The sequence below is a fragment of the Vulpes vulpes genome, chromosome 10 (assembly GCF_048418805.1).
Source record: "Vulpes vulpes isolate BD-2025 chromosome 10, VulVul3, whole genome shotgun sequence".
Lineage (NCBI taxonomy): Eukaryota > Metazoa > Chordata > Mammalia > Carnivora > Canidae > Vulpes > Vulpes vulpes.
The window spans coordinates 73,279,747-73,304,900 of NC_132789.1; the positions used below are offsets into that span (position 1 = coordinate 73,279,747).

At 41.3% G+C, this 25,154-nt stretch overlaps 1 protein-coding gene across 4 annotated transcripts in view; it reads right to left on the minus strand.

Moving 5' to 3' along the window:
- The window catches only part of NTN4 (netrin 4), a 121,315-nt gene extending 96,402 nt beyond the window's left edge, over positions 1-24,913 (minus strand). For 2 of the 4 annotated variants that reach the window (XM_026013057.2, XM_026013056.2), the window contains exons 1-2: positions 23,769-24,212; positions 20,421-20,950 (exon numbers count right to left, since the gene is read on the minus strand). In XM_026013057.2, coding sequence (XP_025868842.1) covers positions 20,421-20,950; positions 23,769-23,823 — 585 coding nt within the window. In that variant the 5' untranslated portion in view covers positions 23,824-24,212. The other 2 variants (XM_026013059.2, XM_026013058.2) reach the window with 2 other exon arrangements.
- Positions 24,914-25,154: the final 241 nt, after the last annotated feature.

Below are 25,154 nucleotides of genomic sequence, written 5' to 3' on the forward strand. Positions count from 1 at the left end.
GAAATTGTATAATTTCAGCTCTTACATTTAGGTTTATAGTCCACTTCAAGTTTATTTTTCTGTATGATGTGAACTGAGTGTTGAGATCTTTTTCTTTTTTGCAAATGGATGTCCAATTATTCCAGTATCATTTGTTGAAAAGACTATCCTTTCTTCATTGAATCACCTTGACAACTCTGTTAGATATGGTTTTCTTTATGATTCTTTTGTTTGAGATTTGTGGAGCTTCTTAGATCTGTAGATTTACTATTTCAGTCAATTTTGCCTACAATCCTTTTAAAGATTTTTTTGGTCCTTTGTTTCTCCTTTTAGACTTTAGTTACATGAATGTTGGACCACCCAATATTGTCCCACAATTTGCCAGTGCTCTTTTTTTTTTTTTTTTTTTTTTTTTGCCAGTGCTCTTTTTATTCAATTCTCTTTTCTCTGTGTGCTTCATTAACTTATAGTTTCTAGTACTCTGCCCTCAGATTCACCAACCTTTTTCTGCACTATCTCATCTGCTATTAATACCTTGTACATTTTCATTTCAGATATTGCATTTTACATCTTTGGAAGTTCCATTTGAGGTTTTTTTATATCATTTATTTCTGTCTTCAACATGTTTGTTGAATATGTGGAATATATTGATAATAGCTGCTTTAATGCCCTTATCTGCTTATCCTACCAGTTATGTTATTTCTGGGTGTGTTTCTATTAATTGATTTTTCTTCTAGTCAGAAGTGATGTTTTCATGCCTGTTAATTTTTGAATGAACATTAGACATGGTGAATTTTATATTATTGGTTGGTGGATTTTTGTTGCATTTCTCTAAGAAGGATTAGACTTTGTTCTGACATGCAGTTGATTTACTTGGGGTCAGTTTAATACTTTTGAGGTTGTTTTAAATTTTTGTTAGGGTGAATCTGGTGTAGCTTTTATTCTAGGGCTAATCTAATTCCTCTACTAAGGCCATCTGAGGACTCTGCACAGTACCTGTGAATTATGAGGTCTTCCCACTTTGGATAGTAGGAACATGAACTAGTCCCTGTCTTATGGGAATACTAGGAATTGTTGAGCTAGCTATTACTTTCTGGAGGTTCTTTCCCCACTCTCATAGAGTTTTAGCTCACACATACGCACTTCAGTATTTAGCCACAGATTTGAGGAGCTCTCTACAGATCTGCAGATTTCTCCCTTTATTCTGTACCCTCTTCTCCCGTATTGTGTCCCACAAATCCTAGCTGCGTTGGCCTCTTTCGGCACTGATCTCTGTCTCCTCAACTCCATGAGACCATTGGACTATGGTTCCCTTCCTGTGCTGTAGCTTGGAAATGCCTCGTTAGCAAGCTGGGCAATCACAGGGCTTGCCATGTTTGTTCTCCCTCTCTCAGAAATCAGTCTTATGCTATCTGTTGTCCAATGTCTGAAACAATTGCATCAGTTGGTTTTTTTTTTTTCTGGTTTTCTAGTTTTTTTAATGTGAGAAGGTACTTATCATAGTAGTTAATACTTCAGGAGCAGAAGCAGAAATCTCATTTCAAACTGATAACTTCCAAAATGTTGCAACTTCTGAAGTGTCAGAAATGAGAGAAAAGGAAAAACTTTTCTGATTTTGAGGAGATCCATTGGAATACTTAAATATAATTATCTTTCTTTCTTATTCCTTCTTGACCCATGTCACCTTCCTTCCTAAAGGGTTGAGGAATCTACTTGAGGTTTTTCCCTTGAGCAAATGACACATGCAAATGAAATTGCTTTTGATATAATTTGTTGCATTTGGAGGTGTACTTAGCACTTAAGTAGCAAAAACTATAGTGTTGCTGATATCCTTTTTTGTCTAAAGAAGATGAAATTATAACATCTCTGGAAGATAGTTTCGCTTACTGAATTAAAAGTTCCTAGGATTTCACTTTGTCTCTGCTACCATTCAACATGATCAGAACAAAGCTATTTATACTCTTCTATGCATCAGCCACTTAACTGTAATATCAAGGTAATTTAATGAATAATGTGAAATTATGCATATAGTAGAAGTGAATTTTCCTGCAGCAGGACAGTACAGATATTCCTTTAAAGGAAGGGCACTAAAGAAGTCATCCTTGGATTTCCAGTTTACTCATAAAATCTAGTCTCATTAGAAAAAAAGATAAATTGTTAATATCTAATCATTGTTAATATCCAGAAATTCTCTGGATCTGCCTAACTATATCTACATTTCTATAAACACATAGTTCATGTCTTTAAGAGTAAGACAACTTTTAAACCCTAACAAGACCAAATGTGAATGAAATTACCCATTGGGGCAAAAGTTTGCAGCCATTTTTTTTTCACATTAAAGGCTTTAAAATGTTTTTATCCTCTTCTGTTTATCCCCTCAATTAATCTTCCTTATTAAAATGCATGAAAAAAAATAAAATAAAATGCATGTATATATGCATTAAAAATAAAGATTTTGTTAAAAATATTACAATAATGTTAAAAATAAACATTTTTCCTAACTGGATGCCACAGAAAACTATAGTTGGCAATTAGTTTGACTTTAAAACTAGCTTTCTTGTTGAACATGTGTGTGCCAATTGAGGGATTTCCATAATGCAAACCCTACATTAGATTGTGCTTTCAACTTTTTATTCAAGACAACCAAAATGTCCTGATTAAGGTTTAAAAAAAAAAATCAAACTTTAAACACTGTTACCCTGGTGGGGAGATTTTGGCTACCAAACAAGTAGACTTCAAAGGGACCTCCCAACTTTCCATAAACCACAGACAAATGTTTGCTATTACTGTAGTGCTTAGGTAGCCTAGGGCCACTTAGTCCTGCATTTGTAGGAGACCTTGAAGATAGGATTAATCACTACCACGAAAAGTTTTTCCAGTAGAGATGAATCTCATATACCTTTTCCCATTAAGTTCTAGTTTGACATTTAAAGATTAGTTACAAGAGTTAAATTAAGGAAGAGAACTGAAAGCTGAGACTTGCAGAAATAAAGACCAGTAACTGGCTTAAAAAGCAAAAACAAACAAACAAACAAACAAAAAACCCATATATTATTTTCTCTACTTTGGCCTACATGTAGTAAGTTATAGTTTGACTAAAAGACTGGTGGCCTAACTTATATGATTCATAAATAGAAAACAATAAATTCTTTAAAATTAGTCTATGTTTTCTTCTGCTCCAGAATAGAGGTTATTTGGAGAAGAGCTAGAAATACAGAGTGTTTCAGGATGATTAAACCATTTGGCTTACAGAGCAAAAAGCCCATGATAGAAATTCTGATGTCTAGAGAAAAACAGGCCAACAAATTCAGTCTCATTTCAGTCTTTCTCATACATTAGAAAAGAAAAAAAAGGTATTTCCAACCTGGATAGATTGCAAACTTGCCAGTATAAATTCTAATTGTGTCTCTTATCATTAGTGTCATTTTTGTTTCTAAAATTCCAGGTCTCTGTGACATTAAGCCTTTTAATAAAAGAATCACTTATTTATTAATTTAACCATGACATAACTGAGGGAACACTTCGTGTCAGGCATTGTGCAGAGTACTCTGGATAAAAAACTGAATAAGAAAATCAAGAATACACAGGATGTCAGTTGTCTCCTAATTCTTGAAAACTGAGCTCTGTCAGAAGTGCTGCTAGAAGATAACTCAAAATAATTTTAAAAATCAGAGAACATAAGGCCATTTAACCCAAATTTCTCAATGCAAAACATTTCCTCTAGAAGAGCTGATACCCATCCATTCTCTGCTAGATTCCACACCTTCATGAGGCAGCATGTTTCTTTTTTCTTTTTTTTTCTTTTACATGGTTCTTATTATTTAAAAGTTTCTCTGTGTTAATCTGTCCTCTATAACTTCTAATACTGGTCTTGGACCTACACAAAAAGAAACCTATTTTATCTTCAATAAGGAAGCCCTTCAAATATTTAAGGCCAACTATCAGCTTAATTTTCATTCTCCAGGTAAAATATTTGTGGCATCTCATATTACAAAATTTCTAAACTATATGGTTGAGTAGCAAATGACCTCAGTTTTATTTATATGTGTGAGCTACCAATGACAATATTTTCCAGACATTTTCCTCCCTAAGATGTCAAACAAACTCTTAATTTCTGAGCATTCCTTTTTCTAATTTTATTTTATTTAATCCAAATGCATTTCAAAGTTTTTTTCTATAACCTAAGCAATATTCAGATTTTAAAAAGATTTATAGTACTTACAATACAGCAGTTTGGGAAGAAATGAGGTTGATGAGTGGAGACAGTAGGATGAGAGGAAATAAATGAATTCTCTATGAGAATATCATTTATGAAACCTCTTCAGCACCCACCTTCAATCATGGTAAAACAGGGAGGCAAGATTGTAATTCCAATGTCATTACTTTGGGAGATGAGGAAGGAGAAGAATCACGTTTACATCTCAATTGAATGTCGTAAATCTGCATATCTCCATAGCATCAGTCATTGTTTAGTTCATGAAAAAAATAATATTTCTGGTTACGTGCCAACTAAACTGACAGGCAAACTGACAGGTAAGGCTGGGGTTACAAAGGGTTGAGGGCCTGAGGGGAGGCTGCAGCAGTCTAAAGATTCAGTAGCTCCTAACAAAAGAGAATCCATCCTCTTGCCATCAGAGAGAAGGGGAGAGGGGAGAAGCAATCCGAATGATGCAGGAGACTGGCTGGAAAGTGACCAGAGGATTAAAATGGCCTTTGAGGACAACAGTACTAGGGGCTAACTCCATAGGTAATGTGTCCTCCTGATTACCCTCACACCACCTCTAGACCATCTAGAAGTAGCTAAATGCTTTATCAAGTAGACTTTTTTAAAAAGGAGCAGAAATAATTTATCATTGAACTCTTAACCGTGAATTTCCACATGCACCTGGCACATGTTTCATAAAGTTCTAGGAAAACAAGCGTGTATGAGTCCTGGTTACAAAGTTTCAAACTGATAATCTTTTAACTATAATTCCCTTACTTATACAGGACCTCAGGAGAGACTTTTTGAGGCATATTATTTTCAGATCATTACTCTCAACAACATTTCTGCCACCACATAATCACAAAGAGTATACGTTCTTAGCCAAAGGATAAAGGCAGGTCCAAATAGGGAATCCAGACAAGAGCCAGGAACCTAGCTGCTTGCTTGCTCTGAGTTTGCTACCAAGCAACCTCTTACTAGAATCACTTGGAAATTCTTCCTTGAGTCTGAAATACTGACAAGGTGTATAGGTGGATACATTTTCCCCCCAGTTTTGATAAGCAATTTTACTTTAGGCTCATATTTGTGCCTTACTGTAACATTGCCATCTAAAAATATCTTTAAAAACTTCCTTATCTTGCTCTTGACATAATATAGTTTAAAAAGAATTTGTAGAGTCACAGTAGATATGTAGGGCTAAATATGGAATGAAGAGACATGAAGTGCCCTTTGTACATCTGGTTTGTTCATTTTTCTCTAAATCTAACTCCTTTCCAGTCTATTTTTGCCTATGAAGACGACCTGGCTACTGCTTTAATAACAAGCAAATAATTCTTTATATTCACTTTATCTACTATTAAATGACCCAAGGCTAATGTTCTCTGTCTGTCTGTCCAAAAGTACCAAATAAAAATACAGACCTTCAATGCTCTTGGAAACATGGACAGTTGTCCAGTGTTAATACGCAAAGACCCCCCAACTCACAAATGGTTTGTGCTCTACATTTTTTTGGCAAATCATTGCCTAGGCTTTAGAATGCATTTTGTCTATTTTTGCTTACTGCTCTATCCTCCGAGGTTGGCATAGTGCTAGACACATAGTAGGAAGCCACATATTCGGCTGAATGACTAGATAAACTGGCCCCCAAATCCTACTTCACTAAAAATGTAATTGAATTATATTATTATTATTAATTAGTATTTATATAGTACTTAGCCATTTATAAAACACATTTATATATGCCCTATCTTATGCTTTCTCACACTGATTCAATTTACAAATGAATCTAAGGCCCATCACTTAAAGAGAGAGGCTATTGAGAGGTCTGAGTGCGAGATAAGCGAGCTTGAGCTAAAGTGGTGCCAGTACAGGTGAGCGCTAACTTAGAGACAGAACCACCGGAGCCTGGTGATGGACTAAACATCGGCCTCCAACTCCTGTACTTGTGCTACCACGTTTCATCTAGTGCTATTTTATAAGCTACAGATAAAATGTCATTTTTATGATTACAAAATAGAGACTTGGGGAGTAGGGACTCATTTCTTTTTTCCCCCCTGCCTCTCTTTTCTTTAACAGTGAAGTGACTTCCTTTTGCTCAACGGTTAGGAAGGATGACTCACTTTGCAAAAACAAGATCTCCCCCCAAAAAGATTATACCAAAATTGAGGGCTCCTGCCCCGCTAGCCGGAAGACCGAATGTGACTACCTAAGCAATGCTAGCTAGGTTCCCAGGGCCTGTGCTATTGTAGAAGTTTGGGTCTAAAGGATTTTCTTAGTCATTTACTCACTCTATGGCATAATCTGTGCGTTCAGAGGTGGTGGGATACTCAAGTCCTAAACCAACCTTTAAATCTGTACATGAATCCTCCCTGTAACATCTCTCACTGGGGATCACTTAGCCTTTGCTGAAACCTTTCTTGAGATGAGAAGCTCAAGGAACTCTCCTTGTCTCTTGGATACATCTAAGTTTTTAAGAAAGTCTTTCTTTGGTCATATTCTTGCCTCCTGAAAGCATCAGAGTCCATTTAATCCCTCTTCAAACATCTGAAGAATGCTAGCAATTCCTGAACATCCATAAATCCTCTCTCATAAGCAAAATATCCTAAGTTAATTGTTCATTATATAATGAGATTTCTAACTGCTCTCACCCGTTCTTCTTGGCTTTCTCTAAATAGGAATATCTTGCCCTGAACATAATATTCTAGCTATGCTTTAGTGAGAGAACACAATAGAAGGACTAGTCTCTCCTTTGTTTGAAACATTATTCTATTAACATAGCCTAAGATTGCATTAGCTTTTACAGCAGTCATGATATATTGTTGGCTCACATTAAGATTACAGTCCACTGAAACCCTGAGGTCTTTTTTCACATGAACGGCTGATAAGTTACACCTCTCTGGTGGTAGTACAATTGATGTTTGAAAAGAGGAATTTACATTCATCACCATTAAGTTTAATCTCATAAATTTACCCAAGAATTTTTCACACTGCTCCCTGAGTTGTCTTCCATAAACACTTCTGATTAGGTTATCCCTACCCAGAAGAGCTATTGACTGGTCTCCACTACCTGCAGAATCCAGTCTAAAATACTGACACACTAGACCATGTATAATCTGACCCGATAATCCAGGGCCAGCCTTATCTTTCTCCATCCCTCACCCTCCCTCACGCCCTACCATACCATAGGCTCCAACCATTCTGAGGGTTGGCTTTCCTTAGACAGGTGCACTTTTCCATGGAATTCCCTTCTCTGTCTCTCAGTTCTTATTCATCCTTTAAAAGCAGCAATTCAGAAGTCTCAATTGGATTGTAAACTCCTTAAGGCAGGAATATACTACAGTGAATTTCAAGGCAACTGGAAAGAGACATAGCTTCCAAATCTTATTTTTTAAAGTATTTTTGTCTGTTTTGTCAAAGGAAATACTTAAACTTCGTTCTTCAAAGCTAGTTTCCCCTCCCAACCCTAGAAATGCAGGTAAGTTTGAATTTGACTTACTTGAAATAGCAATTCTGAGGGAGAGGGAATAACAAGCTTTTCAGTTTTTCCAAGTGAAACAAGTAGCTACACAGTTTCTCCAGAGGCAGTGCTGTGAGGTGATTGTTTCCTAGAAGCCTGAAACAACCACCCCTGTACCCAGCAGAGCATTGTGAGAAGAAGCCCAGCTGTTTGAAACACTGCAGAAGCATAATCAGGAGGCCCTCTATGCAATCATTTCCAATGATACTGATGAAAAATTACATTAAACCCCCAAGTTAACCTTCCATGCACCTTTCACTGTCTTTCTAGAGGTGGTGATAGATTTTTACCTTTTCATTTGTGCCAGGCCTTCACAGATTAGAAACAGAGCCCATGGTTTGGGTTTGCAAAGACATGGAACCTGTGACATTGTCCTTGCTGAGAAACTGTACTGATGAACTGCCTCAGGATCTGTCATCCTAAATGGGAACTTAGGGGACATGTAGCAAGTCATGTCTCAGAGTGTTTCATGCATCTGTATGCCAGATACTCTGCATACAAGTGCTTTAAGCCACAAAAAGCAATAAATAGTTATCACTGACCATAATAATAATGCTTCAGGGTTCATTTATTTTAAAAACCTCTATTTAATATGTCAGGCAGCATGTTAGATAGTAAGACAGTATGTCTTAAAGTGCAGTCTGAACTACTTTAAGGGGCTCACAAAACAACATGATAAATGCTAGGAAAGAAGTGAACATATGCCATGGATGCACCTGTGCAACTTACATGTGTAGTGCACCTAACCCAGAATTTTAGGAAGAGGTGAAGTTTAAACAGCCCTTAAGGATAAATAATCTATCCATAAACCCATCCATCCGAAAAATATTTGACTGACAACTCAGCTAAATGTATGAAAAGTAGGACTGGGGGAAGGGAAGGGAAGGGAAGGGAAGGGAAGGGAAGGGAAGGGAAGAGAAGGGAAAGGAAGAGAAGAGAGGAGAAGAGAAGAGAAGAGAAGAGAAGAGAAGAGAAGAGAAGAGAAGAGAGGAGAGGAGAGGAGAGGAGAGGAGAGGAGAGGAGAGGAGAGGAGAGGAGAAAGAAGAGAAGAGAAGAGAAGAGAAGAGAAGAGAAGAGAAGAGAAGAGAAGAGAAGAGAAGAGAAGAGAAGAGAAGAGAAGAGAACGGGACAAGGAAGCATGTGCACACAGATCAGAGGGTTGGAGAGAGCCTGGCACCTTAGAGTAACACAAGTAGTTCAGTAGTTACAGCTGGAGGCAAGGACGGAAGAGGCAGTGATGAGAGATAAGGCTAGGGGATTCGGAAAGAGCCTAGCATGCCACATTAAAGAACGTGGGTCATGTCACAAAAGACCTTTTAAGCAGAGAAGTGACATTTTGGATTTTATTTTATTTTATTTTTAAAGATTCTATTCATTTATTAATGAGAGACACACAGAGAGAGAGAGAGAGGCAGAGACACAGGCAGAGGGAGAAGCAGGCTCCATGCAGGGAGCCCGACGTGGGACTTGATCCCAGTACTCCAGGATGGCCCTGGGCTGAAGGCGGCGCTAAACCGCTGAGCCACCCAGGCTGCCCAACATTTTGGATTTTAAAAAGTCCCTTTGGAGTATGGCATAAAGAACAGGTTGGAGAGCAAGCACGACAGAACAGCATGGACATTCAGAAGAATATGTCAAGGATGTGTACAGATGACAAATCATGGCAGCTTACACCAGGATGTTGTTTGTGGATGGAGAGAAGCATGCATACTCAAAACAGACCCAAGGAGCAGAACTGGATAGGACTTGGCAAATGACTGTCAGTGGCTGGAGGAGAGAAAGGAATCAAGAATCTCAGCTTTCACCTTGATGGGCCTTTTTGGGTTAGCTTGTGATGACATTCATGCAACGTTTTATTTTCTCAGTGAGGTAGGACGCAAACTCTCCAGCTGAAAGCAAATGAAAGTGGGGTGGTGCCGAGGACGAGTCTCAGGAAGAGGAGAGAAGCTCTGAAAGACTCACTACAGGAATGAAAGAGGGCCGAAGAAAAAAGGATTTCCAGGGAAGTTTGAGGGCCAGATGAGACTGGAAAACATGAATCCATAGAGGTGTCTCTCAGTACAATTGTGTTTTTAATTTTTCCCAGTGGAGTTCAGCTGTATAGCTGAAGGAGCAAGAAGGTGAACAGTAGAATTGGAATGTGATGGGAACACAAGGGGGCAAAGAAGTTGAGGGAAGAGATAGAAGATTCCAGAGAGAAAATCATGGCGGCATGCTAGGTGTCATGTTCATCTTCACAGACAGGTTCATATTTTGAGCCAGAGAAGAGATCAAAGCAGTGGTGGGGCAAAACTAGATACCTTCAGGAAAGAAGTGAAAATGTGAAAAAAAATGGCCATAAGTAAAAAACCAGAATTGATAGCGCACGTAGGAAGGAAAGGAATTGGGGAGCAGGAGTTGACAGTCACCTTGCAATTTTTTGTTTTTTTTGTTTTTGCAAACTCTACCTCCTTACTTCACTCCACCCAAAGGAACCCCAGTGGGCTTACATTCTCCTGAACTTTGATAATCATCGTGGAGGAAGCTACTGTTACAAAGAGGTGAATGTTGCACCCTTCAGGTGTCAGGGTAGGAAACAAAAAAGTTGAAGGTTCTTGGGGAGTGAGGTGCCTGGTTCTTCTAATAGATCATTGGTTTGAAATGTCCTCCATTGACTTCTGCTTTCATATGGAGATAGGGATATGGAGAGGTCACATGAGAGAACTAGAGCATCAATTACAAGAGGAATTGATGGAAAACCTCAAGGACCCCAGAAGGATCAGATTGGCTGGAATAAATGGAAACAATAGTTCTTAATGGATATTAAACAGTATAAGAGAGTGACTACATTCTCTCCAACCTAATTTTAAATGTAGAAGCCCTTTTCAGTGGCAGCCAAAAGATACAGTTTTAGCACAAATGAAAATGATGTCATGTAGAAAGCATGTGAGTATTTTTCACAATTATTTTATTGTTTTAGGAGCTGTAATTATGAAGTGTAAAGTAACATTAGCAAACACAGCTGATGCCTGACCTGAAAAGGCTTCTGTTCCTCTATCATTTGCAGGAAGGCTAGGAAGAGAATTATGATATAGAAAGAAGGTTGGTGTTTTGTTTTTGTTTGTTCCTTAACAAGACAAAGCATCCAGGAAAAGAGTTTGTTCCTCAGGGATAAAGAAAGATGTATGCAAAATGCCTGACACAGAAACTGGCAGCTCCCACCACAATCTCTAAATGTTGGCTTTCTCTTCTCCTTAGCAAAATAATTGAACATTAATATGGTAAGCATTAATTAAAGCATTAATTAAAACACATTAAAAATTGTGACAGTGTAAACACGTATTTAAATGGGACTAACTGTATAGCTCCCATGCCTTAGGTAGATGTCCTCTGTCACATTCTGCAAATCAAATTTCATAACACACTAAGCAGGAAAAAATGTGTACAATGCTACATTTTAATTTCCAATACTGGGATGGCCCAGGGGCACTCGAAAAATAATCTTTTGTAATCATTCCAAAAAATTGCTCCTGCAGCTGCAATTTTAAGAAGAGGGTGAAGAGTTGGATAGATCAAAACGAAATGAGGCCCTTAAAATCTGAAGGTCCCTGAAAGCAACTTTCCCCTTCAGTACTCTTCCCTCCCCCTTCTCCATCCTCATTCAGTATCCAATCAGCACTTTCCCTTCTTTTGATAACCTAGAATTGCAGCTCCTAAGCCTTCCCTCACACTTGTCATTTTAGAATCTGCATTGGCCATCCTGACTGTGGAAAGTCAATGTTATGCAATGCATGCTGTTTCTTAATTAAACAAACATTGGACCCCCTAAACTGGCAAGACTGGTTTTCATAAAAGCCTTGGGATTTGCAAGAGTGGTTTTTTTGTTTTGTTTTGTTTTGTCTTGTTTTTGGTAATGGCAGCATCAATGGACTAAGTTTGATCCTCCCCTGGACTCAGTTCTTGGACTTCCTTCTTTTGCATCCATATCCACTCCCTGATAATCTCACCCAGTTTCATGGTTTTCAATATCATTTCTATATTGATGACTCCCAAATTTAAAGATGTAGTCCAGACCTCTCCTCTGAACTCTAAACTCACAGATCCAGCTGCCTACTCACTATCTCCACTTGGATATCTCATAGGCAACTCATCTTAATGTGTCCAGAAATGAGCTTCTGGCATTTCTCTCTAAATCTGCCTCCCTAGAGTTTTCTCCACTTCAGGAAATGGCTATTCATTCTTCCAGGTGAATGCAGCATCCTTATTTCTCTCTTTCTCTCACACACTACATCCAACCTGTCAGCAGATAACGTTAGCTCTTTCCACAGACTAGATCTAGGAATCAACTACTTTTCACCATTTCCATCACTACCCTTTGTCCACATATTGTTAGATCTAGCCTGAATTATCACCATAGCATTCTAGCCGGTCTCCCTGCTTCTCTCTCTGGTCTTTTCTTAACACATAAGCCAAAGTGGTCCTATTAAAAATAAATTGTTCATTTCTTCCCTCTGCTTAAAACCTCCAATGGCTTCCAATATCATTCAGAGTAAAAACCAATGATCTTATGGTAATAATTTATAATACTTTATAGTACAAATTGGGACTACTGGGAGAACGAAAAGGGATGCTGAAAATAATTAACAGGCTTTAACTGATCCAGGTGTAAATTTGGGCCATCGTGACACCTACTTTGAGGCCCCACATTCTAAATATCTCTTTGACCTCTGATCTCACCTATTATGCTGTACCTCTACCCTTCTGCATCAACACCAGCCTCCTCACTGTCCTGATGGCATCAGGCACACTTCCTTGGGGCCTTTGCTCTTTCCCTAGATATATCCACTTCTCACTTGTGCTTTCCTTCAGGTCCTTATCCAAAATCTCAGCAAGGCTTTCCCTGGGAATTCTTTCTAAACATTAAAAACCTCCTCGCCACTTTCTGGCCCCTTCTCTTGCTTAATTTTTTTTCCTTTCCACTGATCACTGTCTAACATCCTATATGTTTTACCTTGTTTAGCATTGTACATTTAGAATGTAAGCTCAAGGGCAAGAATTTTTTTTTTCTCTGTATCTCCAACTCCAAAAATAGTGGCTGGCATATAGGAGACACCTTACAAATATTTATAGAAAGAATGAATGAATCATGACTACTTGGAAAAGATAAGTGCTTAGCAGATGTGTAACATCCAACACAGTTAATAAACAGTATTATTACTTTACAGGTAGTTTTTTTCATATGATTCAATTCAATAAATGTACTTTGGACAGTTAAGCCTTACAGAGACCTGTGTCAGGTACAGAGACTGGGGGGCTGGGAGCCACAGGGCATATACAATGACAGATGGGATAAAGTTCCTCAAGAAGTGAGCACTATAGGAGTAGAAGAGATAAGGGACATGATATTATAGTTACATGTGAGGGACACAGAGTGCATGGGGGTGCAGACTCCAGAGGGAAAGGTTTTATTTACTGAGTTTTCAGATACTTAATGATTATTCATCAGAAGCGGTTTCTATATTCTCTGTCATAATGCACTTTCCTCATCTTCCAGAGCCCTCAATCCCTACCACCACCATTCTGGTTTCTAGAGCTTTCTATTCCTTGGTAAGAAACGCCTCTTGTAGTCCAGATATACCTGACCTCCAGGTGCCTGCTCCTCATCTGCTCTTCATTGTCTGGCCTTAATTTTTCAATGTGAATCAGCATTTTATAATCTGATTTCTCAAAGTTTCCAAAATATTTTAAGGAAATACTAGCAAAGTTAAACCATCTAATTGAACAAATGCAAAGCAAACAGAACAGATGCTAACAGACTTTTTTTTTAACAGCTAGGAAGGAGGTATCTTTGGAAGACAAGTCTACTCTTTGAAATCAATAAATCAAAGTTTATGATTTAATCTCTGGGTTTATTCTAATTTTTACGTAGCTTCTTTAATTTTTTTTTAGATTTTACTTATTTATTCATGAGAGACACAGAGAGAGAGAGAGAGGCAGAGACACAGGCAGAGGGAGAAGCAGGCTCCACGCAGGGAGCCAACGTGGGACTGGATCCTGGATCTCCAGGATCATGCCCTGGGCTGAAGGCAGTACTAAACCGCTGAGCCCCCCGGGCTGCCCTACATAGCTTCTTTAAATAATTTTAATTAAAAATCACCCTGTGGATTTTCTTTAAACTAAAGGCATTTTTTTTTTTTAAAAAAAACACTGTTATAAATCTCTAGCCCCACCCCAATAGGAAGGGAGTATCCCTAGGGTGTGGATAATCGAAGCACTCTAAACAAACTATATACAACATTTTATTTTCAAGGAAGTTCAATAAATTAGAGCTAAGAATATGGTTCAAAGTAAAATATTAATACACTGGATGAATAACTTTATTAGAAAAATTACTTAGAGCAGTTACTAGTTTACTTTTAAAAAATTGTTTTAGTTATACTAAAACCTAATCCTATAAATAATTTTAAGGCAAGCTAATAATCCCAGCTCTGGTATGGGTTAGCTCATTACTTATCTGAGTCTGACCAAGTTACTCTGACTCACTAAGTCTCAATTTATTTTTCTGTAGAATGGGGTTAATACTGGACCCAACTAACAAGGGTTCTTGTGAGAATAATGGATATGTGCACTCTACAGAATGCCTGGCACATGTATATAACCTGCCACCATGATTCATGGCCATTGTTGCTGCAAAATAGGCACAAGTTGATTTCACTAATTGAAGAAAACAAGTAGCTAACCAAAGAGTAGTGTTTAGAAAGCATTCTGACTCATGTATTACTTTATCTTTTCAGCTAAAAATATAAATATTGCTTAGCATATTATAAATGCAAATACCTGCAAAAACCTGATTAAGTAATTTATCACGTTCTGCACACTTGTGCCATAGTGACTTTACTACAAGGTATTGAAGTGTTATCTTTTCTATGGCCAAAGAGACGTCCTTCAAAGGACGTTCAAAATGCTCAGATTTTGAAAGGCATATTATTTGCATAATGTATCTGGAAATTAATCATGTACTCTCTCATATTATTTAATAAATCAGCCCCAAAACGATCATGTTTAATCTCTTACCCAGGATTGTAATCTCTTACAGTGGACTATAAGGATGGTGGAGGAAAACAATGTATATCATTTTTGTATCTTTCACACTACCTGACTTGGGGCAAAGGAATTTCAAACTAGTATAGTGGAAACAGCACTGGGCTAAACGTCAGGAAACATGGATTTCAGCTGAGTAATTATAGACAAGTCATTTAACTCCCTGTAGGCTTCAGATTACTCATCAGTCATGTGTTTTTCCATTGATGACATTTAGGTTCCTTTTCAAATGCTCTCATTCTAAGAAACACTAGCAAGAGGGATTTTTAACAATGTTTGTCAGTCTAACACACAACTTCATTTTTCAGTATCTACAGATTGAAAAACACGGGACCTTTAATTATAGATTTTTGTTCACTCGAGAAAACTTGCCAGGATCTCAGAGCTCTTGTCATGGACTATTCCATCAAACATGAATTCTTCAATCTGTTTAAAACAGCAAGCCCTCCTTGCTAGCACTCTCCATCCTCTACCTTGTTTCATTTTTTCCTTGGTACTTACATCACACTCTGACATACTATATATTTTGCTTAAGTATTTTTTGTCTGTCCTCTCTCCAACCCCCTTCCCCCGGTACCTAAGCTTCATGGGGACAGGGACTTTTATCCCTTTGGTTCACCACCATATTCCCAGTACCTGTAATGGCATCAGATACATAATAGCCCAAAAATTATTTGATGGACAAATGAATGCATAAACATAATTTAAGGTCCTCCATTAATTGCCTTTCCCAACCACAACTTATCTCATATTTTTACCAGTTCAACTTCTCCATGTTAATCAGGTTTCTGAATCTTATCCCCCCATCACCCAAGGCTTATAATCATTCCTCCCCCTGTGTCATTTAAGGATATTCTCCTACTTGTCATATCACTCATTTGTTCATGCTCATTTATTCCATTACAGATTTGTTGGGTGCCTACTGTGATCCAAACAATGTGCTTAAGTGCGGGGGATACAGAGGCAAATAAGGCTGACACAATCCTTCCCTAATGCTTCATTTAGGACCAGCCTTCTGTTCTTGGCTTCTCTGTACTGCTGCCTCCCTTTGAATGTTTTATATTCATAATGCCCTGGAGGGAAAAAAATCTGTGTGGTTTAGTTGGTTGCTATCCAGTTTTGAATAGAGTTCTTCTTGCAGTGAGTTAATAGGGCAGGGGGCAGCAATGGTCACTTCTAAGGAGAAGATGACTCCATCACCCTAGAGGTACTGTGGTGACCGCACAGCCTCCTAAACAGTTACAATAGAAACTCTAGTTGCATGAGGCCTCACTGTGCAGAACTAAAATGACTTGCTGCACCTCCTCACTTCTCTCTGTTCCCTGTACCCAAGACAGAGTCCAAGGTGCTTCTCTGAATCACCAAAAAAGCCTATTTACCTCTCATCTTCAGCTTCAAAGTTATCATTACCTACTGCTCCAGCTAAATGGGAGATGAAGCCCCTAATAGAGGCTTGATGTCAAACCATGCCAAGCACCAGGCCTCTCTGTGCCTTTTTAAAAATTATTGAGGTATATGTGAAAATTGAGAAATATATTTAAGGAGTATGGTTTGATGACTTGATGTACACATACACTATGAAATAATCACCATGTTCAAGCTAATTAACATACCCATCACTTCAGATAGTTACCACTTTTTTGCATATGTATGGTGAGAACACTTGATATGCCCTCTTAGCAAGTTACAAGCACACAACGAAGTATTGTTAACTACAGTCACATTGCTGTACACTAGATCTCCAGAATTTATTCATCTTGCACAACTGGAACTTTGTATCCCTTGAACAACTTCTCCCTCATCTGTCCTTCTACCAGGATTTTGGGAGCATTAATAGCTCCATCCCAGCCTTTCCCAACTTGTGCTCTGTGGCTCTCTGGGGCTCTGAAAGCTAGTAATTGGAGTTCTGCAAAAAGAAAGTTTTGTTGGGCAAATAAGTTTGGGAATGTCACATCCTATATTTCTCACTTGGAGACACAGAACACAAAAGAAGAACATTTATGTACTTATAGATGTTAATTTTGTTAAACCTAGTCAGTGTTTCCCAACCTAGTTTGGTCATGGAACCTTTTATTACCAAAACACCACTGATATCTCAGAGGACATTCCTGCTCAGGAGAAAGCTGTTTGGCACCTCCTTTTTCATCTTCATGTCACATCCAAATGAATAACAAATGGTTGTGAGAGAGTGAGCAAGTAGAGAAATATGCATACATCTCTCTGCAAGCAGTTCTTGGGGGGTCACTAATGAAGAGAAAACATTGATTTGTGGAACAAACACTAGACTTACAATCAGAAGACTTATGATTTAGCCCTGCCTCTGCCATATAACTAACTAATGCAATGTTGTCGGTAAATCACTTTGCCTCAGAGCAAGCCATAGTCTCCTCTCCTGCCAAGGAGACACATTGTAGGGCAACCATTTGTCGTAACTGCTAACCGGTTTAGGAGGTGGCTGTGTAGCAGATTTAACTTTGATTTAACTTGATTTAAAAAGTATTCTTCTGGGTGGCTTTTGAGGCCCTTATTTTTAAAAGTTCTCTTTCAGATGACTGGTGCCTTCAACTCCGAAGATGGAGGTATCTGATTTCTTAGACATGAAGCTACAGGTCTTTCTAAGGCCCTAAAAGCCCAAAGAAGTATTTTGGAATGAATAATGACAACAAATTAAGTCTGGGATATATTTATGTTAGTGGTAGGATAATACCTAGGGAAGTCCTCAGAAGTCTTACATTGAACAGAGGAAAATATAGGTCTACATTATAAATAAGCAATAAATGAAATTTGAGACTACTTATTTGACCCGAGGGTATTGGCCAATTTTTCTGATCAATTTCCAAAGATATAGAGTTGTATGTAAAATTAGTATGTAGCTCAGCACTAACTTATATTCCAAAGCAACACAGGAGACATGGGTAGTAATCACCTGCAGGGAGGTGTCCTCTGATCCTTATCTTTGAGGAAGACTCTCTTCTACTCTCCAACTCAGGAGGGAGACTCCTGAATTGAAACTCCAATTTAGTTCCAAACCTGTGCTCTGAAGGGAAGAAATTCTATGATGGTTTGTCTACTTGCAAAAATACTTTGGAGGGAAGCAGATGATTCTTGATTTTTTTTTTTTTTTTTTTGCCATTGAATTATAAGACTGCTGAAATAACAGCTACAATGAAAATTTTTTTAACTGGACATAAAAGATGACAAAAACTGGATATAAAAGGCAAAATATCTAACTTAAATTTTAGTCCTCTCTGCTTGAAATTTGATGTAAAAAGCATTGATGACAATAAGTAGTTTGGCTTTAAAGAATATAAGATTTTGCTTCTACCCTAAGTTAAATAAATGTGACTTTAGTTATTTCTAAGTAATTGCTGGGCCATTGTAATACATTCAATGTGATATTTGCTAAGCAAACATGCCTGCCATCTGGTTACTGAAACTGTATTTTTGTTCCTTCATAGATACACATGGCCCAGTAGCACTGAGATGTAGGCAACCGATATGAGCATGTGGATTAATTCCAATGCAATTTGAGAGTTCAAGCCATTCATTTGTTTGCAACACAAAGTGTTCTCCACATAAGAAAACAATGAGTCTAATTTATCCGTCTCTTTCCTGTCTTGGTATCTTTAAAAATGTCCATCATGGGTGCACATAGCCTATAATATGGAGCCAACTTTTTAAAATTTATTTTAAAACATTATTTATTAATTAATTTATTTATTTGAGAGAGTTCGCGCACGTGCGCACATGAGCAGGAGGGGCAGAGAGAGACAGAGAGAGACAGAGAGAGAAACAGAGAATCTCAAGCAGAGTCTGCACTGAGCACAGTGTCCAACCCGGGGCTCCATGTGGGGCTCTATCTCACGACTCTAAGATTGTGGCCTGAGCCAAACCAAGAGTCAGGTGCTTAACCGACTGAGCCACCCAGACACCCTTGAAGCCAACTTTAGAGACCAAGAAGAAGAATGAAAAATCATCGGTGTGCTGTTTGTGTCATATCCCACTTGGTTCCCACACCAGCAGCACTGTGCCTGGTCTGCAGGGAGCACACAGAAGTAGCTGAATTATATGGCAAAAGTCATATATGTCTATGGCAGTGGCTGGGGCGGGGGGGGGGGGGGCGGGGGAGAAGTTCCCAAACCAGCTTTTCATTAGGCCGCTCGCAACCACCCCTTTCCCCAAACCAAAGGCAGAATTAGTGACACTGACACATAGTCAGGGCTCAATAAATGCTAACTAAGTACCATCATCTGGGAAGCCGGTGAGGAGTGATACAAAGGACTACTAGAAGAGAGCTTATCTTAGTCTGTGTAGCTCTCCTACTATATACATTGGACTTCTGCCTCACACACAGTCCAGGCTTTCTCAGCCTTGGTACTATTATTAACATGTGGGGCTAGGAATTCTTTGTTGGGAGTGGGAGTGGTCCTGTCTTGTGCCCTGTAAGAGGTTTTGCAGCATCCCTGGCCTATACCCACTAGATGCCAGTAGTGTCCCTCCGCCCCCACAAAAATGTCTTCAGACATTGCTAAATGTCCCCTGGGATGGTCTAGGGGGGTGGCAAAATCACCCCTGCCTGAGAACCACTAATTTAGTCTGTGTGTTCATGACATGTACCAGAATTAGAAAGATTATATTCTCTCTTCTCTTTTTCTCTGAATCAATATTTTTAAACTTTATTTTATTTTTAAAGTAAGCTTTACGCCCAACATGGAGCTTGAACTCATGACCCTGAGTGAGTTCTACCAACTGAGCCAGCCAGGCACCCATCTGAGTCCATATTAATGGATCTACATGGTGGTATTTTATTCTCTTAATCTGCTTTCGCTTAACTTAGTTTCCTCTAAATGTCTTCATAATGCTGGGCTGGGGTGAGGGAGCTGGCTTTCCAGGTATATAAGTTAAAAAGACATGTTTCCCCTTTAGGGAAGGGGAAATATGAAACAAGGAGAAAACATTCCATATAGAAATTGGCCTACTAGCTAAGGAGGCTGTTTTGCAAAATGAAATTGAGATGGCTTTCAGTCTAGGATAGAAGGAAGTCCCTAAACTGCAACTGATAATGTCTGTGAGTCCAAAAAGAAGTTTTGTATCTTAAAAGAAACTACCTTCATTTGTTTGCAATGCACTCTTGTAATCTTAACAATAAAACTCCAGTGTTATACAAAAGTATCCTTCTGACAAACAGATTGTTTTTCTCCCTTGGCTTTAGTTTTATTTACTTCCTATTTATGTTAACAGTTTCAGGAAGATACCAGCGTGCATGGACTCCAGGAACAGGCTGTCTCAGTAACTCTTGTTCCTTAGGAATTACAGTAAGTAGTCCCTTTAACTGAAGAAATCATTAGCCTTTTAAACCTCTAAGATGGAGTAATGATGTTATATGTCTACTTTTTCTTAAAATTAAGAAAATTAAAACCTTAGAATTCCAACTTAAACCCATCCAGTGGACAACCTGCTTGAAAATGACTACTCATCCATATCTAAGGGTGAGAAATAATTTATGACAAATAAAGCTCATGAAAAATTCTAATTTCTTTCATGTTGCTACAAGTATACCTCCATGCTTTAAAAAAAAAATGTGGGCTGGTAACATTTTTCTCCCTTACTTACAGCGGAGAGTTAAATGTGTGGTCTTACCTCTCCTCCAGTGCATGGAAAAGGATGGGAGTATCTCGAAGTGCAAATAGCTCCCTTCTTGAAAACATCATCTTCCAGGCCAAATGTAGCCGAGCAGTTAGTTGCAAAGTACTTGTAAGGCTTCCATGTCTTCCCAAAGTCCTGGGACCGGTCCAGCACCATGGCTGCTGGCCTGGGCGACTTGAACACCATAATTAGATGAGTGAAGTAGAATTCCGCTTCCAAGTCTAACTGGATCTTTTCTCTGTGCACATCCTCAGCAGACTGCCACCATGTGCGAGGAAACCTGAAGGATGAGTCTGCCATGGCAGCTGGCAGGTGAGCCAGGTGAGGCTGGGCAGCATTGCATTTGTCACATTTGGGCTGCCGACAAGTCAGATCAGTGTTCTCACTATAGGAGCAGTACAGTTCAGTGGCGTTCTGACCACAGGTGGTGTCTGCCCAGAGTTTTCTCCCCAAAGCCAAATTTCCCATCCGAGGGTTACAGGCTTTTTCACAGCGGGAACTCACTCCGGCTACTCCACTCAGTCCTAGGAAAGGGAAAGCATATGTTATTCAAGACAAACCCATCTGGAAAGCTCTTATGTATTCAACAAGACATCCCCAAAGACCTTACGACTTTCGCCAAAGAGGAAATTCTATCAAATTTGAGCATGAATACTGTTCTACACTTATGCTGCATTTGTATTTACAAGTGTGTGAGCGTGCATGTGTGTATGCATGCATTTCACATTCCTATGTCAGATTCACATAAAGGGGGGAAAAATCACTTCAGATAAAGGGCGAGAGAGAGAGGAAGGAAAATAGAAACATTGAGGAAAGATGATGGGCCTAAATCTTTTAAGTACTTGGCTTTCTAGTACTTAAAAGATTTAAGTATTCAGTATATTAGAAATATACTTATTTGTTTTGAAGTCATGACTTAAATAATACCAAAAAAAAACAAGAATGTTTTTAAGACCACCCAATTTAAGTCTTTCAAATATAATTTTTAGTCCTTAGCATTATCTAATATGCTTATTATAATGCATTAAGGAGGAAATGTTGAATTCTATTATATTTTAATCCAACAATGTGAAGGGACAAATTCCCTAGGAAAAGCAATATGAGATATTTAATCAATATACAATGGGATCTCACTTAGGAAGGCAAAACTAGAAACCACTGGAGTTCAGATGCATAATGTTTATTTTTAATATTAAGTAAATATAACTAAGAAAAAAATCTCTAAACTGTCAAATGGCAGAAAAGCTTATTTGACATGCTCTCTGCCCTTTCAGTGCTTCTGCCTATGACAGGTTACATAGTGGTTGCCTGTTGGCTTAACAGGAGAATGTTTACAGTCTGGCAGCCACTAACAGCACCTTTAAACATTATCTGTGAACTAAAACACTTTCTTAAAGAAACATGTGCTTCCACTCAAACAAAGGTCCAACAGACTTTAATGTCTCAAAATTGCTTAAAATGATAAACATTATCCACTTATTAACATCCTGACTGCATATTTTAATCCTTTAATTTGGGTTTGTCATTTTAATTATGAATACCTTAAGCAAAATCATCTATTTTAAAAGTTAAAACAGAGAAGGAAAGAAGGAAAAGGAAGTCAAACCCCAAATTCTGGCTAATTGAACGTTTGTTTCTTAAGAAAGAGCACCTCTGGACTGTTATCACTGTACTGCTGGAGAAGCCAAATGACAGCTTAGACTAAAACAGACACATTTCACACACTGGCTGACAATCCCCGGCCCCACATAGCCGCTGCAACCAAAAAAAAGGGCTTCCTTAGGCATATTTTTTTCAGTGTCAAATTCAAATGTGCATTATGCCTGGACTGTTTGCCACTGTTCTGATTAGCTGGAGCAACAGTTGCTTGTGGCCAGGATCACCCAAACACACAGTGTGCTATGACTCACCTGTAAAACATTTCGGGGAAAATCATATACTGCCCGTACAAGTATTTTTGACTTGAAACACTTGCCTTGTGATATTTATTTACAACCTCTTGATTGCTTGCATGTTTTTTGCCATAACAGGGTTTGAAAAGGGAAAGGTTTAATAGAGTTCGCTTTGTGGTTGGGGGAGCACGCATCAATGCAGGCAGGGGGTGCATCAGTAAGAAGAACTGAAGTAAAATTTTAGACCTTTAATGGCTCCTTGGGGGAAAGTATTGAAGCATTTTAAATGCCTCCAAACTCCTAAGTACAGAAAAGATTGGAGCCAGATAAATAATCAGTGGACAAAGTACTTGGAGATCCCTAAAGAAGTGACTATTCAAGTGTGGCAAGGATGCTCCTGAGTCTGACCGATTTGGGGTGAAGATTCTACAACTCTGCTTTCCTGTGTGCCAGCGTCTCTGGGGCCAGAGTGGAAGAAGCCCAAGGGAAGGCACAGCGCGTCGGTGCTCCCTGTCCCCTAGTCCATCCCTCCAGCCCACACTCCCCTTTCTAGAGCAAGCGAGAAACGTTTTAGAGACCGGATGGCTGAAGAGTCCCTCACGCGCTTTCCCCCTCACTCACTGAGCTGCACTTACTCCTAATTGGAAACCAGGTGACCCGCACGGGGGGGGGGGGGTAGGGGACAGAGGGAGGGGCTCCCGAATTTAGAAACGGCGCGCTAGCAACCGGTGGCCACGGGCAGCCCGGGAAAGCCGGGATGGGAGTCGAGGGAGACGGCCCCTGCCGGTCGTCGGGTTCCCGAGACCGGGAGCAGACCCGCCTCCGACCTCCCACGGAGCCGCAGCCAGGGTACCAATTCCCAGGGCACGGCCAGCCCGCTCCTGCACCCAGGGCGATCGCCGCCTCTCGTCCCAGCCCCGGCTCTCAGCGCGTTCCAGCCACTGCCACGGTGGAGCGCACACCCCCGCCCAGGTGTGCCTACCTGGTCCCCTCGTGCCCCGCGCGAGGCCGGGACTACGGCGACGGCTCTCCACGGGAGAGCAGCCGCGGCCCACGCGCGCCCGGGGTCGCCGGGCCATCCCTCCCCATCATTCCTCAGGCCATGAAGTGCCGGGGGATGGCGAGCTGGGTCCTTTGTTCCCTCACAAAGTGGAAAGGGCAGTTTTTTACAAGCCCAACCCGAGAAAGAAACCACGGTCGCGGTATCCCCGGCAGAGCGCACCCAGGATATCGGGTTACCCAAGGGCATGTGCATCGCAGTTGCAAAAAAATCAATAGTATTTTAAACTGCAGAGACCCGGGGGAAAAGAGGCGGAACATGGCCACTCACTTCATCCTCCGGAGCTGAGCTTGGCGCTCCCAGCCCGCACTGCCCTGCGGCCCGGGTCCCGAGGTGGGGAAGGGAGGGCGCGAGGGAGAGGGGTGGGGGCCCGGCAGCGTCACCACCCACCTGCGGCCACCGCGGAGCAGCCCCAGAGCAGCAGCAGCCGCGCGCAGCTCCCCATGGCCGGGAGGAGCCGGGAGGAGCCGGGAGGACGCGGGCCGGGCGGGGGGTGAAGCGCCGACAGTCCTCGGGGAGAACTGGGGCTCTTGATTTCTTCCCCCTCCTGGGGCGCCAGGCCCGGTCAGCGGGCGCCGGCTGCCGGGAGCCGCGGGCCGGGGCCGCGCCGGGCGGCGGGGTGACCCTCGCGCACCGGCCTGCAGCGGCCCGGGCACCTCGGGGGCGACGGGAGCCCCGGGACCATAGCCGGCCTGGCCGCGCGGCCCCCGCGGAGCGGTCCTGCGGCTCCTCCGCCGCTAGCCCGGGGCTCGGCGCCCGCAGCAGCCGCTGAACTTCCCGAGACCTTTCACTTCCCGGCCGCCGCCGCCGCCGCCGCCGCCGCCGCCGCCTGGGCGTCCTCCTCCGCTTTTACCACCTCCTCTCGCTGCCGCGGCTCGGTCCCGTCCTTCTCCACGGGCAGTTCCATGGGATGCATTTTTATTGCACCGACACCGCGGCGCTCCGGTGCCAGCCCTCCTCCCCTTGCACCTCCACCCCTTCCTCCTGCCCGCCCCCCGCGCTCGCTTGACAGCCGGGGCGGTGCAGCCTCCGCTGCCGGGTCGCCGCCGCCGCCGCCGCCGCGCCCGGGGAGGGGTCTCCTGGCCCCGCGGGCCGCCCCCGAAGCCTCGCTGCGCGCGTCCCGCCCGCCCCCGCCCCCGCCCCCGCCCCCGCGTGCGCGGGTCACCTCGGCCCCCCGCTCCCCTCCTGCCCCTCCCGGCGCTTGCCCTGCATCTCCCCGCGTGACCCCCCTGGTGCCCTCCAGCACCCACAGGCCTCTTCTGGGAAGCAGTCTCCCACCTTCTCCCGGAACATTCCAGAGAGCAGTCGACTCCCTCTTGATCAGGTCAGGGCATGCCAAGGGGCTTAAAAAACCGCGAAACAGGCGAGCGCCTACTTCCCACATCCCCCAGCAAAACGAACCCTCCCCCCCACTCCCCATCTCGGGCCACCCCTTCTCTGGGAGTCTCAGGGTCCAGGAAAGGAGCCCCCCAAGCCCGCTCCGGGCCGCGGGCTTTGGAAAGCGCAGCAACTGCTAAGTGGCCTTCGCTGTTGGTGGGCGGGGAGGGCATCTGGGCTAAACGTGTCAATGCTTACTTTACCCGAGCTGTATCCATTTTGACGTAAAAGGTGTTCCTTAATTCAAACTCAAGGTACTAAAAGAGTCCCAGGATTGGCTGCCTAGTGGGCAGTTGGAAACATCCTTGTCTAGAGGCGGGGGCATGATAAAGAGAAACTGGCCTTTCCAAACATTTTCACTCCATACAGAATGTGTTGTGCTGTGAAACAATAATGTTG